The sequence below is a fragment of the Danaus plexippus genome (genome assembly GCF_018135715.1).
Source record: "Danaus plexippus chromosome 13 unlocalized genomic scaffold, MEX_DaPlex mxdp_15, whole genome shotgun sequence".
NCBI classification, from domain to species: domain Eukaryota; kingdom Metazoa; phylum Arthropoda; class Insecta; order Lepidoptera; family Nymphalidae; genus Danaus; species Danaus plexippus.
In genome coordinates, this window is record NW_026869849.1 from 1,923,076 (window position 1) to 1,944,911 (window position 21,836).

General features: G+C 31.0%; 1 protein-coding gene across 4 annotated transcripts in view; it reads left to right on the top strand.

Moving 5' to 3' along the window:
* The window catches only part of LOC116769981 (uncharacterized), a 123,087-nt gene that overhangs the window by 19,689 nt on the left and 81,562 nt on the right, over nucleotides 1-21,836 (top strand). For 2 of the 4 annotated variants that reach the window (XM_032661229.2, XM_061527633.1), the window contains exon 3: nucleotides 1,542-1,580. In XM_032661229.2, the coding sequence (XP_032517120.1) occupies nucleotides 1,542-1,580 (39 nt within the window). Of the gene's footprint in view, nucleotides 1-451; nucleotides 811-1,541; nucleotides 1,581-14,040; nucleotides 14,362-21,836 lie in introns of those variants that run through there. The other 2 variants (XM_032661232.2, XM_032661234.2) reach the window with 2 other exon arrangements.

Consider the following 21,836-nt stretch of genomic DNA (forward strand, 5'->3'; position numbering starts at 1 on the left):
ATGCTCCCTTAGCGGATTGTGTGCGTTTCAATAGCTCTGCGAACGAATAGTTATAGTTTCCTCCAGCCATTAGAATAACTACTGGCATTGTTGTTTCACTTGTCTATGGCATTTTATAAGATAAATTATAGCAATTTATCTTACTGTGCGCGTATTGTCTTCATGGGAACATTTATTCTGAAACATTTAAATAAAAAAAAATAGCCAAAATTTATATAATATTTTTTATTATATGCATATCCTCTTATATAACATTATTTTCTGATGGGCGTTTCTTAATATTTTTTTAACATATTTATTTATCGTATTTTACTATAATAAATTTTAACGTATTCTTTATTGTGTGTTATTATAACATATTTCCGTGTTTTAAATGATTCGTCACGGCCGTCCCTGATCCCAGTGCACTAATGAATCGGGACCGGCATAATTAAACAGTTCGCGATCCGACCGATGTTCAGAAAGTAATACATTGTGACATAGTAACGCGGTCACATTGTTTAAAAATATAAACACGATTAAAATTTGATTTTAGAACTATCGATGTAATCGAAAATAAAAAAGAGGTTTCCGAAAAAAGTTTTTATTAAAAATACTGGCTGAATATTGAACATTTCTGTTATAAAAAAAAATTGTCAATATAGCGAATTGACGTAGAATAATTTGTTAATATACATATGAATTGGTGTTTAAGTGTGAGTTTTATAAATGAAAATGTGCATTTTAACGTTGTGATATCACTGAAGGATTGGGAAATGTTTACATCTGGATTTCACTTCTCAAGCAAGCTGTTGGACTTGTTGACTAGAGGTAATAAAAATTATGAAAATTAACGTTATATAATTTATTTTTGATAATTACTTTTATAATCGATAAGGATTCGTTTATGTTTTTGTTCCTGATAAGCCTTAGATAGGACCTATTTGGTGTGGTCTTAAATTTTGGAAACATTTGTCTTAACTTAGAGACTTGCTTCACGAGTATCAAATATATTACATCAATCCGGATTCCTTATTCCTATTAGTCATTTCTAGTTATTATATTAATGATAGTAGTTTTAACAGCTGAATTACTTTCGACCCTCGAGGTTTTTCTGAAGTTCACATAGTTCAACATCCCATTCATTCATTCATTCATTCATCCATCATTATCCATCTCTACCCTGAATCCCTGTATATAGCGAATGTTAATACATTTAGGATTAAACCAATTTTTTTTTGTAATGAGTATTGCATAAGTCCCGCGGCTTACACAGTATCACCGGGAGAGGATTAAACCTACTTTAAACAATGTGCGATCTTATAAAAACATATCTCATTATGATTTAAAATGATGAGTTAGGAAGGAGTAGAGGTCCTTATTATATGATAAAGTTTTTATCATAACGTGTAACGCCACTTTGGTAGTTTACAATAGACTTTTTCTATTCCAGCTCTACGTACATTTAACATGAAATCCACAAGAGCTTTATTTTATGACTTGTCGCGCGAAACTTTTGAAAAAGTTTGTATATCATGTGTTAATACATATTTCATTTCCAGGCAACGTTCACCGGGACAGTTTATCCCTATCAGCTAATGGTGAGTACATAAACAATAATATAGTAAATAATAATTCTAGCCTCACTTTAATTGCCCCACCGGCATTAATTTACGAACTGTCAATGGACCTTAGTAATCGTTATCATTGTATATCAGATCTGTAACAATAACGGTTGTTCAGTTATTTCGTATTTATTTACAAGTATAAACGCTCGCTCGTGACACTACAATGAAACCTTTCACCCGCTACCTGTTCCGATCACTTGGTTCATATTGACTTTTCGGTATCATTATTATAATTAATTAAACATTATATGAACATGTACGTATGTATCAACTTCGTATACAATTTATATTATTTTGGGAATCGCTTTATAATTATTTTTTTTGGTTGTCAAAAAATAAAATTCAATTTTTATATGAGATTTAATTTTAAAAAAATGAGACAAAGTTTTGGGAGTAATCTTTACGATTTAAGGTATATTCGTTTCCATTGTCCTCACTTCTCAGAATCTTGGCCGTAGTACAAAAAAGTTCTTGGAAACTAAGAATATTTTGTTGATCAGATTACGTCAGGGGTCACTCCTAGTAGACTGCCTTGACACGGCGCCATCAGCATATTATCTTAAGTCGACTACAACCGTTAGATCTTTGAGCCAAAGGCCGCCGCGGTCATTTGTTATATTATCAGATAAACTGTTTTAAGTACGACACGATTTGACTGAATTTACACATTATGGTTCCAAGTTCGTTAAGCAAACAGTCTGTCTATTGTTTATGATAAATTATATTTCGATTATAACGAACACGAACACGAAATCTAAATTAATTTTTATTAGTTACGCTTTAGTCCTGAAAAAATCGGAAAGGTGAATGTAGCTTATGAACTATAAAAGTCCTTTAAAATATATTTTTATATGAACTTCATTTCATTTTATTCTTTCTATATTATAATCATAGCTTTCGATCCTTGGCGTGTTTTAGTTATTTATATATCCTAACATTAAATTGTAATGAATAATATTGAATATTTATAATTTAACTATCGATTTAAATTTAAAATAAATCGTTATAAGGTTTGACAATGACCAACAAATTTACGTGCCATCTATATATCGCGCTAAAAGGGCTTCAATATAATCTAAATGGTATCTTTTCGAGTTCTCACCATTGACACGAAAACTGCCTATTAGCGAGTCCATCGTGTACGTAAACTATAAGGTTAACTATGCCCAAAAATAGTAAGAGATATGCAATACAATTTGTATTGAACCTGCTCGGCGTTACCAACACTTGATCAAGATAGTGCCTGGACTGCCGAGGCGCAACTGCATTGATATTATCAGCCGACGCTGTATATATGTAGCTCACAGCTTATAGCTTACAAGATTGATGAACGAATGGAAACAATGAGGTGAAATATCGCAGTCCTTACGCCTGTAACTGAAATTTCAATTTAAGGTAATATAGCTGTTGGCTATTGTTGCACGCAATAGGAATGTAATTTTCAGGAAATCAGTCTTTTATGAAAATACAAAATAAACGCGAATATCTTCGTTTTTTTTTTGTCATCGGCGTCTTTTAAATAAATTCTAAATCACTATTGTTGTTAATATAATTAGGGTAAAAGAATTTGAGAGGCAATAATGTTTTTTAAATTTATGACCATAGGTAGCGGAAATTTGTTAAAATGTCGAGTGACTGCACATCAATATGGGAAACATCACGGTGTTTTTCATATATAATGTATGTTTTTATCGTTATAAGTTAATAATTTATAGTACTAAATTATAGGATACGTGATACAATTAAGTAATGAAAATCATTATAAATGCCAGATGAAGTGTTATAAATATATATTCTTTATACATTTTTAAATACCTATATAGTATATACATATAACGTGTCTGTAAAATAATGTTTCATTTTATAAATTAGTACTAAAGTACTAAATATTTTTATACCGACTTATTATACGTCAGCCTTAATATTATAGATTTTTTGGACTAAATTTGTTTTTTTTTTTTTATCTTACCCACATAATGAATGTGAAATTTTGAGTGTGAATTATAGTGCAATTTGCTTGCGTGCGTGTTTTGTTTGTTATTGAGATTGGTGACCACGACGAAGGTTTTTAATGTATGCCCTGAAATAATTCATATAAATGCTCAGGATATAAATCCTAACTGATTAATATATATTACAAATAAGTCATTTAGGGCAAACTTATTTATTGATATAACCTTAGGAACATGTAAAAAGAGACCTTATCTAAATCTATTCACTTTGACAGTTTTTTGAATTTTTTGTAGGTTTACTTATAAACTAATCACAGATACACTTTACTCCTGACGCCGAGTCGTTTATTAAAAGGAGGAAAAAATATACGTCTACATATAATATTTATATATTATAAGGACTTGACACAGCTCTGTAGTTATAATAAAAAAATATTGGATTCCAGAATTTCTGAGACCCCTAAGAAGGTTTCAATATATTCACAAGCTCCATCAAAGTTTCATGAAAATCTGTACAGTAATAAAAAGGTAAAGAAGAATTAATCATTATTTTAATTAATAAGTTGAATTTTTTGGTCAATATTAATATATAGTCCAACCGATACAAGAAACCCGTTGTCCTTTATTAGCTTTCACAATACAAGACCGGGCCTTTACAATAGGCGGGTCAGAATTCTGTCGTGTCTTAAATAGGGCCAAAGTAGCACCTGCCTTCACAAGGTCGCTTCACCTCCATACAAACTATGTTTATATAAAACAATTATACTATAAACTATAATTACGAATTGCCCATGTTGGTATAAATGAAATATATTCAAAAGATAGTTATGTCTTTGTGTTTATACAGTGAGAGTATTTATGAGTCCTCTATGTCGAGCTCTGGGCCATTGAGTTACAATAGTAAGTATAATTTCTCAGTATATTTCATACTACGATCGTATCGCATGCGATAGTGTCATAAGTTTCATTGTCCCATGAAAGTGATAAGGGGTTAGGGGAGTTTATCTTAAAAGTAGGCTTCTTGTTGGTCCTGCGTAGGCATTATACCTATTGTTTGATATTATGCTATTATAATTTTTTTGTCTTATTATTACAACGTATGAAGTAATTGTTTTTAATCTACTCTTTTATTATACAATAATTATTAAGGACATTTTATATTCTTTATTGATTAATATTAAACATGAAGATTAGCGAGAAGCGTTTACATTTAATTACTAAACTAATATTGCGTCACCCGACTCGTTACTCTGTACCATTAAAATGTCTATTCTCATTCCGAATCTTAGATTATCTTCGAAAGTGACCAGATCTAGACAAACAGTTGTGTAATATAGCGACTTGTATCTTTTGAAAGGATAGTAAACAAAAGTAGTTTACAACGCAACTGTCTCCATTAAATTAACTATAGCTTCACGTGAATTGCAATCTATTATAATTAGTTTGAATTTTCACCATCATGTATATAAATCTAACGCCAACTACGTTTATGTTTATTAAAAATGTTTACATAGATTATAACAAGAAGCAGAGCGATTATGAAACAAAGGCAACTATGTATGTATGTATTAAAACGAAACGATACTTATGTTAAAAGTTCAAAAGGTCATTTTGTTATAATGAATATTTATGGCGCACAGAATAAACATGTCGAAGTGTAGGTATTGATGTTTGTATCTCACATCCGGGGGTTGTGTGCTAATAACGTTAATAACTATGTGTATCGTGACATGATATTATCGATAATAGCTGTGTCTGTGAGTGATCTCATTTCCACGAGCGAGTTTTAATTTTTGTTATAAATCATGCCCTTTCCCCGAAGTCGCGGAGGCGAACGGAAGACCGGTTATACTTGTACAGCCTCATTTAAACTGTAGCACATTCCACTGCACTGTATTTATGTATAGATAACATTTAAATACATTAAATTCATTATAGATAAATATAATGTTATATATAAGTGAATATTACTGAATGATGACAATAATAATTATATTATTTGCGACGGTTCGATCCGTATCAAAATATATTGGCTAATGTCTTTTAACATGCATGTATATGTATACCTATTGGGGTATAGATATTGCTAAACATATCTATAGTTTAAGCATCTCATACATTGTGGTAATTATATTGAAAGATTATATTAATAACCGAAACGTAGATATTTTTTTATATGTATTGTATTTAATTAAAAACTCGGACTGCACTATGAATACGCGAGGGCGCGTAAGTGCAGGCTCTCTTTTATCTCCCCGCCGATACACGCAGTGCGCCCGCGCACTCGTATTTATATGTATTTAGAGCTTTTTGTATCAATACACATTAAATATAAACAACATTATCACTTGAACCTTAACATTATATTAATTTTGACTGTATAGTGTTTACCGGGGACACTGTGAAAAATATATATCAAGAGATTTTAAATTGACCGCTTAAGTAAAGTGACATTACTTATGAAATTATTGTTCACATAATAAATAATTTAATTATTTTTAGTATTAAATAGATTTCCAGCATATAGAGCATAATATATATGTAGTATATATATTGTAAACGATCTCAAGTGTACATTAATTCACCCTGTCATAACAAGACTTATCTCTTTGATGGCAATCGTGAAACGCTTCCCGGTATTCACGTTTCGTTAGCAATTTACCCGGACATTGGTTAAATTTGATATTGATTAATTATATTGATATTTCGAAGTCATTTACTTTCAGTATTTATAATGTTTTTACATAATTATTGTACTTGATACTTATGTATTACGTTTCGATTTTTTTGGAATTAGTAAATATTAATCATAATTAAACTGTATATATAATATTTTAAAATATTATTATCAATTATATCCTTGGCTGAATTTAATTGTATTAAATATGTAAATAAAATAAATAGATGATTAATAGTTATCTAAAGTAAAGCGCCCACGTACATCAAAGTCAAAGCTCACGGCTACCTCACCTCAAAACCGAAGTCGGTCATAATTCGGACGGCGCTTAGTGGCGATGTGTTGACAGTGCAATAGAAACACCCACTCGACCCTTCAGCCACATGATAAGACTAGATAATTGTGAGATAACGACGGCTCTAAATAAATCAGCCACGGCGAATAGTATTTCAAATTACGGCGCTTCCATCTTAGATACAAAATGACTGTGGAATAATAAATACGTTTATGATTTTTATGTTGTTTTTAATAATTCTATTACTTTAAAATTTATACATTTGTAAATTTATATTTAAAAAAAAAAGGAAAAATATTATTAAAGATATTTTTGATTGCAGATTCTCGATAAAATTTTATTATATATGTATATGAATTAGACCTAAAATTTATATAACATAATTTTTATATTATTTTGTATGTATTTGATTTACAAATACAAACTATATATATATGTATATTAGAATTAAATGTAGTCATTTGGAATATACATATAGGTGTATTTAAAAGGGTCGGTGTTTAAATGTGGGTTCATTTGTCTGTTGTAAATGAAATCATAAAGAATGAACGGTGCTATTGACTGTACTTAAAGTATAATGCGAGAGCATTTACAACCAATATAGAAGTGGCAATTCTCCTGGTACTGTTTGTTGTTAAGATCGCCACGGCATAGACTAATTAAAACATTTTGCATACATTTTTTTTTTATTTATTACATTTTTTCATTTAATATATCAATTTGATACATTTTAAAACGACTAATTAAAATGAAGATATTTTTCAATCATCACAGATTGGGCATAGTAAATATAAGGAAGGATTATGGGTGATTTAAATTGTTTGTTCGATTATATAAATGAATATGGGTATAAATCTTATGATAATATGATAAAAGGTTGTATTCTCTGTAAATAGGTAATCTGTGTAGTGCTCTAGTACAGGGGACAGGGCAGGCTATCTTATAATAAGAGGAATAGAACGGTGGGCGATGGTCATTGTAGCTGGACCACTTTCCTATCGGTTTTGTTGGCTCGGGTCACGTGAAAGTTGCAGTTTACAATACTTTACTATACTATACTATAATACCCTATACAATAAGCGTATAAATGTCTATATAGATTGATAACGGATAGTAAAATGTTAATTAGGGTTTATCTTTACCGTTAAATTAACTGACTGAAAATTAAGAGTTATAAATAAAACATTGTGCTTGTTCCTGAGTGTTAATTAAACGAATGGATTAAGATCTTTGATAAAATTATGTCATCAATTAAGAATAGAATAAATTTAAGAGAAAAAATTTACTATTTTAGAAGTGTATTCCTATATGTATATATGTATATATAACATGTTGGCTGTCTGTGTAGTGAGTGTGATGCTTAACGCTCAGCGGGCTCAGCAACGCTATCTGTAATTAAGATCTTCGGTAGCGATGAGAGATTGTTCGCTGCAATCTAATGTACCCGGTGGCATGGGATTGTATGATGCATGATGCTGGGAGGTGAATTTAACACGTTTAAGTTTGACGATTTAGATTCAGCTGACTTATAGAGGTTTGTATTAATCTATTAACATTAGTCATTGAAAGTGTATTGATTATATTAATATGAAAATTGAATGTATGTATCATTTTAATTATAACTCATAATTTTATTTTTATCTAAGAGTATAACATGAATTATTCAAATTTAAAAAGATCTTTGTTAGGATAGTCCAAAGCAGGGCTATGAAAACATTGGATTATATCAAAATTAAAAAAATGTCTAGAGCAGCTTGTGTTTCTTTAAACGACATTCCTCGTGCTCATGTGACATATATTTCGCATATATCACTTATCAGTGCACGTATCGAAGGGGAGAAGCATTAAAGTGTTGTGTTTAACGATATTATACAGTTCAGATGAAAAATATTGTAAAGATGTCGTTATACCGGTTATGGTACATTATTTTATATTGTTAATTATGATGAATTATATATAATTATTAATTGAATCTCATTTAATAGCTCTCCGTTAATTAGTTGCTACGATGTTATGCGTATTATCGTCATTACATATTTCGTAACCGGTAACAGATGAACTCCATTGTGGACTGTGTAAGACGTATCGAAAGCTCTTACACAATTATAAACATTCGCAATAATCTCGTATTGCAATTAAGTGTAAGTGATGTGAGTACGGTCGAATACGGAAGCTGTTTTAGATCTGTAATTTTATAAAATTGCATCAAAGCGGACCACTTTCATTGTCCACGTAACGGCTGCTTGATATTATTTTTTTTTATATATATCATTGTCCAAACGTTATGTAACAGTTGTTAGTTGTTAGTTGTTATGGTGACAACATAGCGGATTGTTTCCACTCGGAGGTGGATTGAAATTTTTATTATAGCATTCGTGATGTCATACACAGTATTAAAAACGGAAATAGTCGTTAGCGATTTTTTAAATATATAAATCGAATAATCAAATTCATAACATACTTGATTATTCCTTAACTTTTGTCTAATATGAATATATGAATATATTATATAAAAATTAAGATGAAAACTCGGATTGAAGGCTGTTTAAAAAATAATTACGCTTATGTTTTTCATATAGATTGAATTTATAAAAATTAAATGTTATATTACCTTTGTTTGGACCCAACGAAACAATTAAGATAGCAATTGTTATTAAGCAAAGTTTGTTTCAATAATGAAATGTAAGGTCTATTCTAAATAAAATTGACAGTGGCAAAAACTCATTTAGATTCCTCCCCTTTATGTTAATATATACGTTTCAAATTTCAATTCATTAATTACCCAATTAAGCTTGATTCGTTTAAGATTTATGTATCTTTTAATAACGCTCATGTAAAACATAACTTTCATTTTCGTCATCGTCCAAATCGGTTAGAAATATTAAACTGGCTTGTTCTATTGAATTTAAACACAAAACAGTTGTGATAATATTAAGAGGTTGTTTAAATTCGTTTATCTTATTTAGTTCAAATATGTATTGGAATTCAGAGAATACGTACTATTGGAGTAATGTCGCTCGTGCCGCTACTATTTATAATGAGCATTACAACTACATCTATAATCACAGATCGACTTCCAGTAGTAACGGATTAAAGGGTGATGTGATTATGTTGCATTCATGTTTATATATATATATATATATATATATATATATATATAAATTAAATGCAACATATATATATATATATAATACAATGTGTGAATATTTTTATTACAATTTATAGAAAGAAATATTTTTTGTGTTTGATATTTTACGAATTCGTTGCTATATGAAAGATGTATTGTTTCTTACTTATGTACGATCTTGTTTCTTTGTGAATCAGCCTCAGATGAACCTAGTAAATTAGTCTATTCATTTCATTATGATTGAACGAAAGGTCGATAATGTAATATTTGTAAGTTTTAAAAAATATTATTATTAAAACTTAAGATAATATTTGTTTTATGTTTATGGTTTTGTATACTGGCTGCGCACGCGCCACACCCGCCATCTTGTTATATCTGAAGCCTTTGATCGCGGAAAAGCGCGCCAACCACAACCTTCAACGACCTTCGCTCTCCGACCGATACAACTCACATAGAACGGCATAACATAACAACGTTAGATACTAAAACCATCCTTATGTGTGTTACAAATAAGAACTATTTTAGTTTGTATATGATACAAAAGTCATGTTTAATACGGAGTTAATTTTAATGGTTAGATGTCATAAATCGATCTGTTTCGATCTACTTTGTCAGCGTCATTCGACTTATAGAATTTAAATAGTTTATTTGTGACATTATTTTATGTTTGTTATATCAAGGTTGTTAGTTCGCTTGTTGGATTATTTTAGAGTTATGGTCGGAATGCGGCCCGTTGAAAAGTATCTGCTAGGTTCAACGGTAGCGACCGCTGCCATTTTTGGAGTTTGATTTATTCTCTTACTAACAGATTAATTTTGAGATACACATACATTTTCACTGTCTAACGAACGAGATATTATAAGGATATAGTATAGCGATATTTTTATATAAATAGTGGAAGTTTGAATATTTGCAATTGATATGGTTACAATATAAGCTTCGTAACCGTAAGTTATAAGTTTACTAGTTATATATATGTAAGTATTGTATATAAAACAGTATAAATATGATTAAATTGTGACTAAAATATACAATTATTAATAATTAATTATACACTCATCATAAACTTCATTATTGATAAAAAACAAAAAGAAACTATCCTATCGAAGTAATAAATCGACAAAAAGCGTTAAATCAAAGCTGATATTAATTATTTTTTAATAATATTATAGATGAATCGTATAACATAATGAATAAATAATATGAACCGGCTCGACTAATAAATTATAATTTTTGATTAGCCAACCGCTGATAGCGATGTGGACAGGTCGGTGCCGATAGCTAAGTTTGTGGCCATTGTACCTACCTTCAGCGGCTGTACTCCATTGTGCCACTGGGAACACAGCCTTAATTGCGAGCATGAATAAATTAAAAGCAGAATGCCATCTTATACGGACTGTCTTACGTACTATATACTAGTGTTATTCATTTGGTGGATTAGATAACATTTTAATGTGTTCTGATTACCCTCTTTTTTGTGGTATTGTGCGTTACTGTTGTGTGTATATGTTATTTACTGTAGAATTATAAAGTTTTTCATGTAATTAGATGCACTCTTCGGTTATTGTAGCAGTCATTGCATATGAATTTTCAGTTTGAACTCGCCTTTTCTCATCCGGATTCCTAGCTGTAAATATTCCCATGAAAATAACTATTAAAATTTGCGAATGTTGTGTGTTTCTAGAATAGTTTTTATTTATCACGTATTGTTAAAGTTGTCCGTTAATTGAAATGAATGGAAATAGTTATTTAGTTTCAAATTTTATTATGAAATGTATTTACTGTGTAGGTAGACTCTGTAAGTGTGTTTTGAGTTATGTTCGTTAATATATGTACATCTGGCTGATATGAAATTTCTTAGACTCTGAAGATAATAAGGTTTGCCTTAAAGCTCATCTCAAGTTATATCTTAAATAATTTGTTTCATTTCGTGTTAAAATATGTTTAACATTGAAACTAAATGAATATGACGAATTTATGGTAAGTAATAATAATTAATGTTTAGTTTTTTTTCGACTGATCTCCGAAACTGCAGTTATTTTGGTATACCTACAGGGCATGTTGAGTAATCAAGAAAATAAAAAAAAAATTAAAGATCTTTTTGAAGTCGCACTTAAATAATATTCAGAGCTTATAGCTTGAGTTGCAATGACTGTGTATAGGTACATATTTCATTTTTGTACAGATATTCTTAAATTAATATAAAATTAAATCATTGAATTACTAATAACAGTTTTCAATTAATATTAAATCTCTGAACTTTGTTTCGATATTTGCGAACAATAAACAAGGGCTATGTTGAATATGTACAAAGAAACAGAAAATAATACAGGAACATGTGTTATATGTATAGTTTGTTTTTGAATATAAATTAGATCGTATTGCATAACATAGTTTAATGTCTCTGTTACATAGTAAACAGCCGTGTAATTATGTAACCTGTCAACAATATGAATTATGTAAACTGAAAACGCTAAGGCAAAAAAAATAAATTAAATCAACCGCTGACTCTTACGTATGACCGATAATCAGTCTTGTTTTACATCTTATTAGGTGCAAATTACAATACAAATAGATCCGTCACGATTTTTCCTTTTTGCCATAAAGAAAAGATCATTTATACATTATATTTATTTATATTATGATTCTTATAACTATGGTATAAGGTATAGATTGGGTTTGCAAATATCATCCTTACGTTGCTTTTGAGTTTTCCCATACACATTTTCAGAAGGCCCTACATACGGAGCTGTGCCTATTAAATGTACACTTTAATTTAGGTTGTTTAAGGTATACTTTCGACTGGTTCGTGATATATGATGCGAGTTTAAAATGACAAAGCCTTTGCACGTACGTCAAGGTGACATGAGATGTTAATACCTATTGTATTAGTGTTAAAAAACCATGACCTTAGTCCGTATAAAGTTCACTAATGTAAGGATAATAAATATACTCATGCTTTTTTTATATATACAACATATATATCTATGTTTATACATAAAATATATCTGTAAGATAGTAGAGGTGAAATGATTTAACCTGGTAGTTAATGCTATCAATTTATAGAAGATAAATATTTTAGTTAAACTAAATTTCCAACCTAAGATGGTACTGTAAAAGCTAGGCATCTCATTTCTTCTTTCTCGTCATTTTCATTATTCCTTTTCGGAATCATACTACGTCCTCACAATATATGTATATAAACTCAATATACAATTTACTATATATAACATACTCACCCCTCTAAAACGCTTGATGGTGGAGGTTGCCTTAATTGGCGGAAGGAAAAAGGAAAATTATTTAAAATAATTGCGTTATATTTAGGAATATTATTTTCTTCAAAAAGTATTTTTTGCAAATGCTTCGTTGATTAGCAAAAGTTTAATTTTGTAACAATTTATAATTGACAACAAAAGACAGTTGTATAAAAATATTTTTTAAATGAATATTTTATTATAAATGCAGTGATGTAGGCATCACTTAATTTAATAAACCTACTCTTATGTTTATGAAAAAATATATTTTTTTATTAAAACTTTATTTCGTCATTTACTATTTTATGTCTTTTTCTATCACTATTTCCCGAAGGAATAAGAGGCCTTTTTAAATTTATAACCGTTTATTTAATAGTTTCTTTTTATTTTTGAAAAATAAGACCCGAGTATAAAAAAAATATTGCCCATTTCATACAATATCCACATAAATATTAAAAATAAATAAAGTTACAAAGTAAAAAGATATATAAGGTGTATCGTATTTGTGAATTGAAATAATTTAAAAGTTAATATATACCTATTTTCAAAATTATTGCTCTAAAGATTGGTTCACTAAAACTTAAGTTTTTTTTTTTAAAGTTAATTATTATTTATCATAGAAATTGACAGACATTAAGATAAATCATTATGTTTTATATTTCTTAGATTGTCTGGGCTTCATAAAATGTATCTTTATATTATTTAAAGTAGTTTATACATTAATATCACGTATAGTTACAATTTTTAAAATCTCCAATTAATCGGAGATGAAATCGGCTTGTTTACTGTCACCGCAGCGACTACTGTCCTATATAAAACAATAACAAGCGAAGTGTACAAGTCTTATAAGATAATAACATTTTGTTACACAACCCTAAAAGAACAAGAGTAATAAGTTGCGGGGGCACAACAGGTAGGCAAGGCAAGGCAGGGCAAGACGGCACAGCACACACGCACGCGCGCATGACTTGTGACCGTATCGATACAAAAGAGATCACCTGTAAATATCACCCACACAGGCTAGCAGGCGTTATAAATCTGGCTAACATCTAACACGAACGTAATGGTAACACGCACACTGTAGCAGACCTGAGTCACCTCCACATCGGACGGACCAGGTCGAGTGAGACTCGCGAGTGACACCACACTCGCATTCTCACCTGTTGAGTGCTAGCTGTGAGTGTGGAGTGTGGAGTGTGGATGTGAGTCAGCGCGGTTGAGTTCAACATCAGTCGCGCTGACTGTTTGGCGCGTTAAGGTCGTTCGTTCCCGCCACGGTAGCACGAGCACGTGTGATAAGTGGGTAGACATTTTATGATAACGTTACAGTGTAGCGATAAACAACAGTGGACCGTGTTGGAGGAGTGCATAGGTTTACAGACAAACTGTTCTTACCCGACAAACTGAGGAACGTCTCAGCAGCGGAGTGTATTTGGAAACACCTGAAAGGTACGTCCTTAAGACGTTTTATTCTATATATTTTTTGCTGTTTTTCACTAAATTCGGTCCAAGTTTTCACTCGAATGATAAAAGGCGCTACAAATATAATAATAAAGTTTAATATATATTTTATAAATGCATGGTATTATTCTCGCGATGAATTCCCAACATGTGTAAATTAAAACGTAATAGATGGTAAACGAACACATTAGGTTTATTAGTATATGCATTAATGTTTTTGTGTGCATACCAGTTGCAATACAAAAGATAATATATTAATTTTAATGACATTATATAAGATGCTCATTTATTGCTATGACTGAGTGTCAGCTTCGGAAAATGTAAGATTTTCAACGCAACTGTATTTTTCTGTTGTTTCTAAAATAGATTGTGAGTAAAATTTCTAATAAAATTTAATAGCTTTAGGTTAATTAATGTATTACGAAAATAAGCATTGAGAAAATGTGTTTCAATATTTAACCTAAAATTTTTACTATAAAATGTACTCGCCAGTATAAATCTCGTTATCTCGAACACATTATCTAATACACTTTAACAAGGTTCACATTTTGACGGGGTCGTTGTGAGCTGTAATTAAAAAAATGTTCTTGTTATACATTAACCCTTTTTCTTCGTATTTTCTCCTAGAACTAATTCATTTACAAAATATGTCTTTAACGATGCCAGTTTAATGTAACAGATACTGTTTCTATAATTGCTTGTAATTAAGGACATCGACGTAAACACGTAATAATTTTTATCATTTATTATTAAGAAAACGACTGCCGCGACTAGTTAATGTGGTGTACGTCAAATTTTTATATTTTATTGTATCGAGATAATAATCGATATATATAAATTGTATATTAATGATATCTTTATCATATTTTTATGTAGGATAATTTCAAAAAAGGTTATCATTTTGTATATTTAACAGATTTGTGATATTAAACACTTATATTTTGTAATTTTCCGGTTTTTCATATTTAGTTTTAAGATTTGTTTATAAATTTACAATCGAATAATTCAAGTTTTGACACATGCAAGGTCAGTCTTTAGTGTGAAAATATAATAGATTGTTGTGTACGCCTACACTGGTTTGTAAAAATATTGAACTTTCTGATGTTTAATAATATTTAAAAAAAAGGGTTCACAATAAAATATATTATAGATAAATCCGAAGACAACTCAATGCATTAATTAATTTTAACAATATTCAACATATATGTAATGTTTTAAATATTGTTATCATTATATTGGTTTTCACCTAAAATTAAACGCTTTATTTGTTTTAAATATCCAGATTTACTACAAGAACACTATTTACAACGTTATCTTATACCTTTACTACTATTTTTTTATTCGTCTAAAACTCTTTTGAACATAGTGTTAGATAAAACGACATACAAATCAAATAGAGTTATCATAAAGTTAAACGAGAAAAAACAAAATGTATGGTTAGTTTTACTTTTAGACTTTTCTTATGTCATAGTTGTCCATAACAATTTTCATCAAATATACGAGTATACATATGTCATATGTTTAATTTAGAATATCCATAAATTTGAAAATTTTGGTATTAAATGCAAGCAAGCCTTTGCATTTTATCACACCGCGTTCGCTACGTTCAATGTTTTTATGAAAATGTTACTAGATGGCGCTTGAAAATAAAATAAAAAATATGCGTCTCCGACGGTTAGAAGAGCTTTCACTTATTTCTCTTTACTTCTACTTACTTTTTCACAATCCAAATTTCACAGCAATGGTTTAAGTACTTCATATAATTCATGTTTATAAGTAGTTATTTATAAGTTTTATTATATATTCGTAGTAAAGTTGATACTATTATAACAAATGGGTAGGTCTTTATGCGTGATTGCATTTTTTAAATAGTTATTTTGCAACCATACTGTTGTGTTATGCTAAATTGTTGCAATATTGATCCATGTTCATTAAATGGATTGTTATGATATATAGAAGATTACTGACAGAAATAGTTTATTAAGATAAAATATATTGTATTAATTAATTACAAAACTTTCTCGTTTTAATTTTCGTTGAACCTATTCATCGTCTGCAGATTTTCTCATAAAAACAAAAAGATGAATTCTCAAACAAAGTGTGTACTCTTGTAAAATATGTGTGCTCTGAAAACAATCTAAACATCGAAACTTAACATTGTGTAAATAGTATTCAATAAGCAAGTATACGTTTACGATTAACAATCATATTTCTAAGAGCTAGGATATAAAAATTTTCTTAAGTAATTATTGTTGATGACCTGGTTTTGCATCCGTAATTATTATGCAAGTTGTGTCGAATTAAATATGAAGAAGGTACATATGAAGTAGGCGTTAGCCGTAGTGTGTGTCGTATGTGTGCTGTTTGTCAGAAACAAAGAGCTTATCATGAGACGGCCGATATGTAAAGTGAAACATTCCATGGGTCGGAGGCGACCTCGGGGACCCATAGCGTAGTCAACGCACGCACAGGCCATCCGCATAACCTTAGGAGACATCGCTTGCACTCTGCCACAAGTATATGTAGTAAAGATTAATTTACATTAAGAAATCTGATGCTATGGTAAAAAAATCATTAACTCAAAAATCATTAACTAAAAAAATAATTACTTACACAATCATTTTTATTGCTGTCGAGTGGAAAGGAAATAGCAAATTGACACAAGACAGTCCACGAGATGGAGTAAAAACCAATAGATCTATCTCTGAGCAAAAATGAGTGTCGGTAATTTGAGCTCACGAATGGGTTTTTTAGTGGTCGTTCCAAGCGGCGGGGCAGGGTCGCGACCGGCCAGCCACCGAGACCACGGCGACCGCACTACGTGACAAACTGCTGGGAACGAGCTGACGGTTTCCTGGTTCAGGTGCTAACAGACTAATGAGCAAGTTGGGACATGTAATGATTCAATTGATGGAAAAGCAGTATTGATAATTTGATACCACAATTTTAAACGATTGAATTTTTTGAGCCCAAGATTTTAAAATTATGTTTTATTTATTAAGGTTCCTCGTCCGTAATGATTGCTGTCACAATTCACACGGGAGTGTGGCCGTGTTACACATAACATTTTGAAATTTTTGACAGCTGTACTACATTATTTATTTATTTATCAAGTCGAATGCAAAACATGGCGGTGGAGTCACGTCGTGCATAAAATTGACAGTGATCGCGATCTCGCATTACCATTGAGATGTGTCCGCTAAGTATAAAGCTGACAGCTGTGCATTTGTGATGCATTATTATCAGGCTGTTTTATGGCGACAACTTTTAGGCTCTGATACCCCATGGGCGAGTCATTTACAAAAAAATTCAATCAATGGATCATTTCTCATGAAATTATATAAGACAAATTAAACAGCTTCCCCACAAAAAAAAAAACTATATTTATCGGTTTATAAATCATTACGGACAAAAGTATTCAAGTGATACGATTAAAATTCGATTAACCGGTTTTTACTTTTTATTCACATTTTTCTTTGGACAGGTATAGGTCACGTTCGTTCGTCATGTACAGCATCATGAAGCAAGTGCATTTCCATTGTCAAGACTTTTTATAGTTTTGTCTGTGAAATTGATTCTAATAGAACATGTTCTATGAATATTTTTCAATTTTAAATCGGTCACGTCTCTGGAGACATTTTGAAAAGTATGCTAATTCTGCATACTTTTCAGAATGTTGGTGGTGATACTATGCGGTTGGTGAACTAAATACGGGTAATATATGTTTATATATGTATATCTCTAAAATTACCTTATCTGAAACGTATTTTTTTGCTAAATAAATACCTTACTTTTCCTTTTTTTCCAACATATCTCTCTATGTTTTTCACCTCGTTAATCATGTTATAATTTTTTAGACCTTTCGGTCAGTTTCGTTTAGTTAAAAATATATATTTCATACGGTTAGTTTGTAAAACTGTCGTTTGTTTTAATTTGTGAAATTTAGATATTCGTAACAATAGGAGGATATCAAGCTTCCAACTATTAGATTCCAAATATCGGTAACCTCGTGGATGTCACGATTGGTTTCGGCTGCAGGTGGATGTAGTCCAGTTAGTGGGAGTCACGAGCGTTCAGTGTGGATCCGTTGTTGCCACCAGTCAAGTCTCCGTTATCACGGTTAAACAAGTGGAGTCCGAAGCCTGAGTCGCCTTTGTCCCGTGAGAAGTGGCGATTAGTTTCGGCTACAGGTGGAGGTCGTGTCGCCAGTCACGAGCGTTTATTATTTTCGGAGATCCGTTGACTTTTCTCTAATTTTCTATTATATTATCACGTATCTCTACTACAAGTATTAGAACTGAGTTCTTCTAGATCGTAACATATAATATATTTCGACAAATTTTTATTGTATAAGTTAACATCAATTCGGAAAAATAATTAAAACTGACTATATTAAATTGTTATAAATGGTACCCGTTAAAGAATAAACGTTTTTATTTTGTTTTATCAGTGATGCCGGTAGCTGCTTAAAACATAATAATTAGTGCTCAAAAATATCGACCAACATTATTTCCTGTAAAGACAGGTTTGTCATTCGATACATTTACCGAGCTGAGATGGCCGAAGCCTTTACAATCACTCTTGATCGCCATGTTTTTTTTTTACTTTTTACACAACACTGCTCGAATTTCGTGTGCTCTTTGAACTGGTTTAATCGAAACTTTGTAAAAAATCCATCAGACGTACCAACAGATCGCGTGTTCCGGATCAATGCTTTTATGCTCTATTTTATTTTATTGCCGTACGAATTCTCAGAGTTATTTATAGGCGTTATCGCTTTGCTGTGGTGTGAAAACTTTATTTCACTTTTATGTAATATGGAAAAACTCACAATAGCAAACTCCCTTAGGTAAATAGAAAGTACAAATTAACTGACGAGCATTAATAAATGAGCTTATAAATGATTACGAGCTAAGTTAAATTGAATAATTAAATTTAAACTATCATTATACTGCTTGAGATATTTAAAGTGAGTTTACGTAAAAATAACTGACCTGAGGTCATGAAAAACTGGAGCGAAAGTAGAAATGATATGAGTGAATGGCAGAACCGTGATACAAATCGAAGGTTGTAAACATCCAAAAATGGGTGAAAAACCACCAGAAAGCTTTACATTTTGTGGGGCAAAGTTGCGTCATTAATGACCGCGCCAACCAAGGCCCCATAACAAAATAATTATACACAACTGTATAATTTAATGTATGATCCAATTAATTTAAACTGGAGCACATTATTTACTTCATTACTTATAAAATTACTGATTTTTTTTCCAATTCTCCATATTAATACGGTTAAAAGCTTTATGCTTTATATATGACTTTGCTTGTTATTTGGTTCCGTTAGTCGTGGTAAATGTTGTATTCTATAGATATAAAATAACAGTTAAATTTGAATAAATTTATTTTTATTCTCTTGATGATGTACGCTTCATAGAGGCTAATATATACCCCGAAGTGTACATTTTATCTGTGAGTTTAATCGTACCGAGATTTGCTACCGGTCTTTTAAAAATTTTAGAACATATGATGAAATAAATAAAAATAGAACTAGCTTAGGTTGTATATAAAAATAATCACAATAAATATAAGGCCAATCTCTGTTTATAATACAATTTAAATTTTCAAAGGAAATGTGTCCATTAATTTCCGTTATGTGTTTAGATGTTTAAAATGTAAATAAACTGGCATGACGTGATGGTATGTCTGAGGTCAGAGTATCAAGACCATGGACGCGTTGATGAATTTTTCATCCTTTATACATATTAGGAGAAACTTAACTAGAAATAGAGGTACAAAACTAATGATGATAGTTTGGTAAAAGATAAGCACATTGAAGTTTTTCAGTTCTTTTTGAAAGGTGACGGAGTGACGGATAAAAATAAATAATAATATTATAATTATTATTGGTGCTGTTGTTTATTTAATGCATCAGGAAGTATGGCTGTTCACCTCCCTTTCACAAAATGTTAAAAAGGTACTCGTATGTCATCGGCGGAATAAGATTTCATTAAATTAAATACATTAAAAGAATTTAAAATAAAACTTCAATGTATTTTATCAATGTTGCTATTTATGTATTTCATTGAAAATATTGTAATTTGTAATTATGCGTCACAAAAAATATGGTTCAATAGTTTGATTAGTCGTCTCCAACAATACTATTCATATTATTGGAGACTTTGTTGGTTGGTAGATGTATTGCACAGAAATTTCATATATTTCCTAATAGCGCATTGTAAGAAAAACCTAAGGAAATCTTTTTGTTAACAAAAATGGTTATGTCAGAGATTTTCGTCATGAGGGCTTTATAGGAACTAGAGGCAATAGAAAGTATTTTAAAAGTGCAATTTCACGGGGGCCTGCTCGTGCCGCCCAATTCTATTGTGAACCGGTAATGGCCGACAATTACCTGCCGGCATGACATACGCTGTCTTCGTAGTTACGACACGTTCAATGCTAGTTATGTTCTGAATAAGGATTATTAAATGTTCACGGGGTCAGAGCTGATGGAACCAGTCTGTCTTAGAATTAGATGACGTCGTTATTTCGGTGTACCCATATATCTCGTATCTAATAAAATTTTATTTGACAATGTACAATATACATATATTCTTACAAACAAAAATACGTAGCAGATTTTATTACAGGTTATACGTAATATGTCATTTATTAACAAATAAAAAACTCGAAGATCGCGATGTTTAATATGTAATTCGATCTTGGATGCGTAAACGCATTACATGGTATCGGCCGTTGACTCTTTGGGTCACATCGAGGTCACGCGTGTCATCAGTTCTGTTTAGAATAAGCAGCAGTTGCATTGCACAAAAATTCGTGCCAGCAGGACAGTAAACTGTACCTGAACACAACTTCCCATAGATTGATGCATAATACATCACCTGACCCGAGGGTCAATCAACCCACGCTCGTCAAAGGACACGCGTTTTGGACTACATTGGTCTTCCTCTATATGCAATATATTTTCTAAGGCATTCGTTGTTTTTGTTATTTTATATTATTCATTATATAATTCGTTTATTGATAATTTAGGATAAAGTATAAACTATTTTGTAGCTGTGTATGCTCTAAACATATTTTGTCTATGCTGCGGCTCACTCATCCTCTTGGGTGGTATAATCCTCCCCCATTATTTCTGTAAATAAGACATTGCCGTCCCGTTTAGTTACGTCAGTCAATGTCTGAGTCAAGTCTCTCAGTATGTAATGTTGCTAAACTGGATCTGACTTTTGATTCGACTGTTATTTATGGACGCCATGACAATAGTTCTAATTGACGTTTTAATCGCGATCGAACTAACGAACGCTCGACCCGACCGGGTTCCTTGCTTATGAGGTAACCGAAAATTCACAAATGATTGACCGAACTGCTGTATTGTGGAACCGCTGGCACTTTTCTTTTTGAGGGAATTCACGCAAACGGCAAAAAAATATCTTCAAGTCGTAC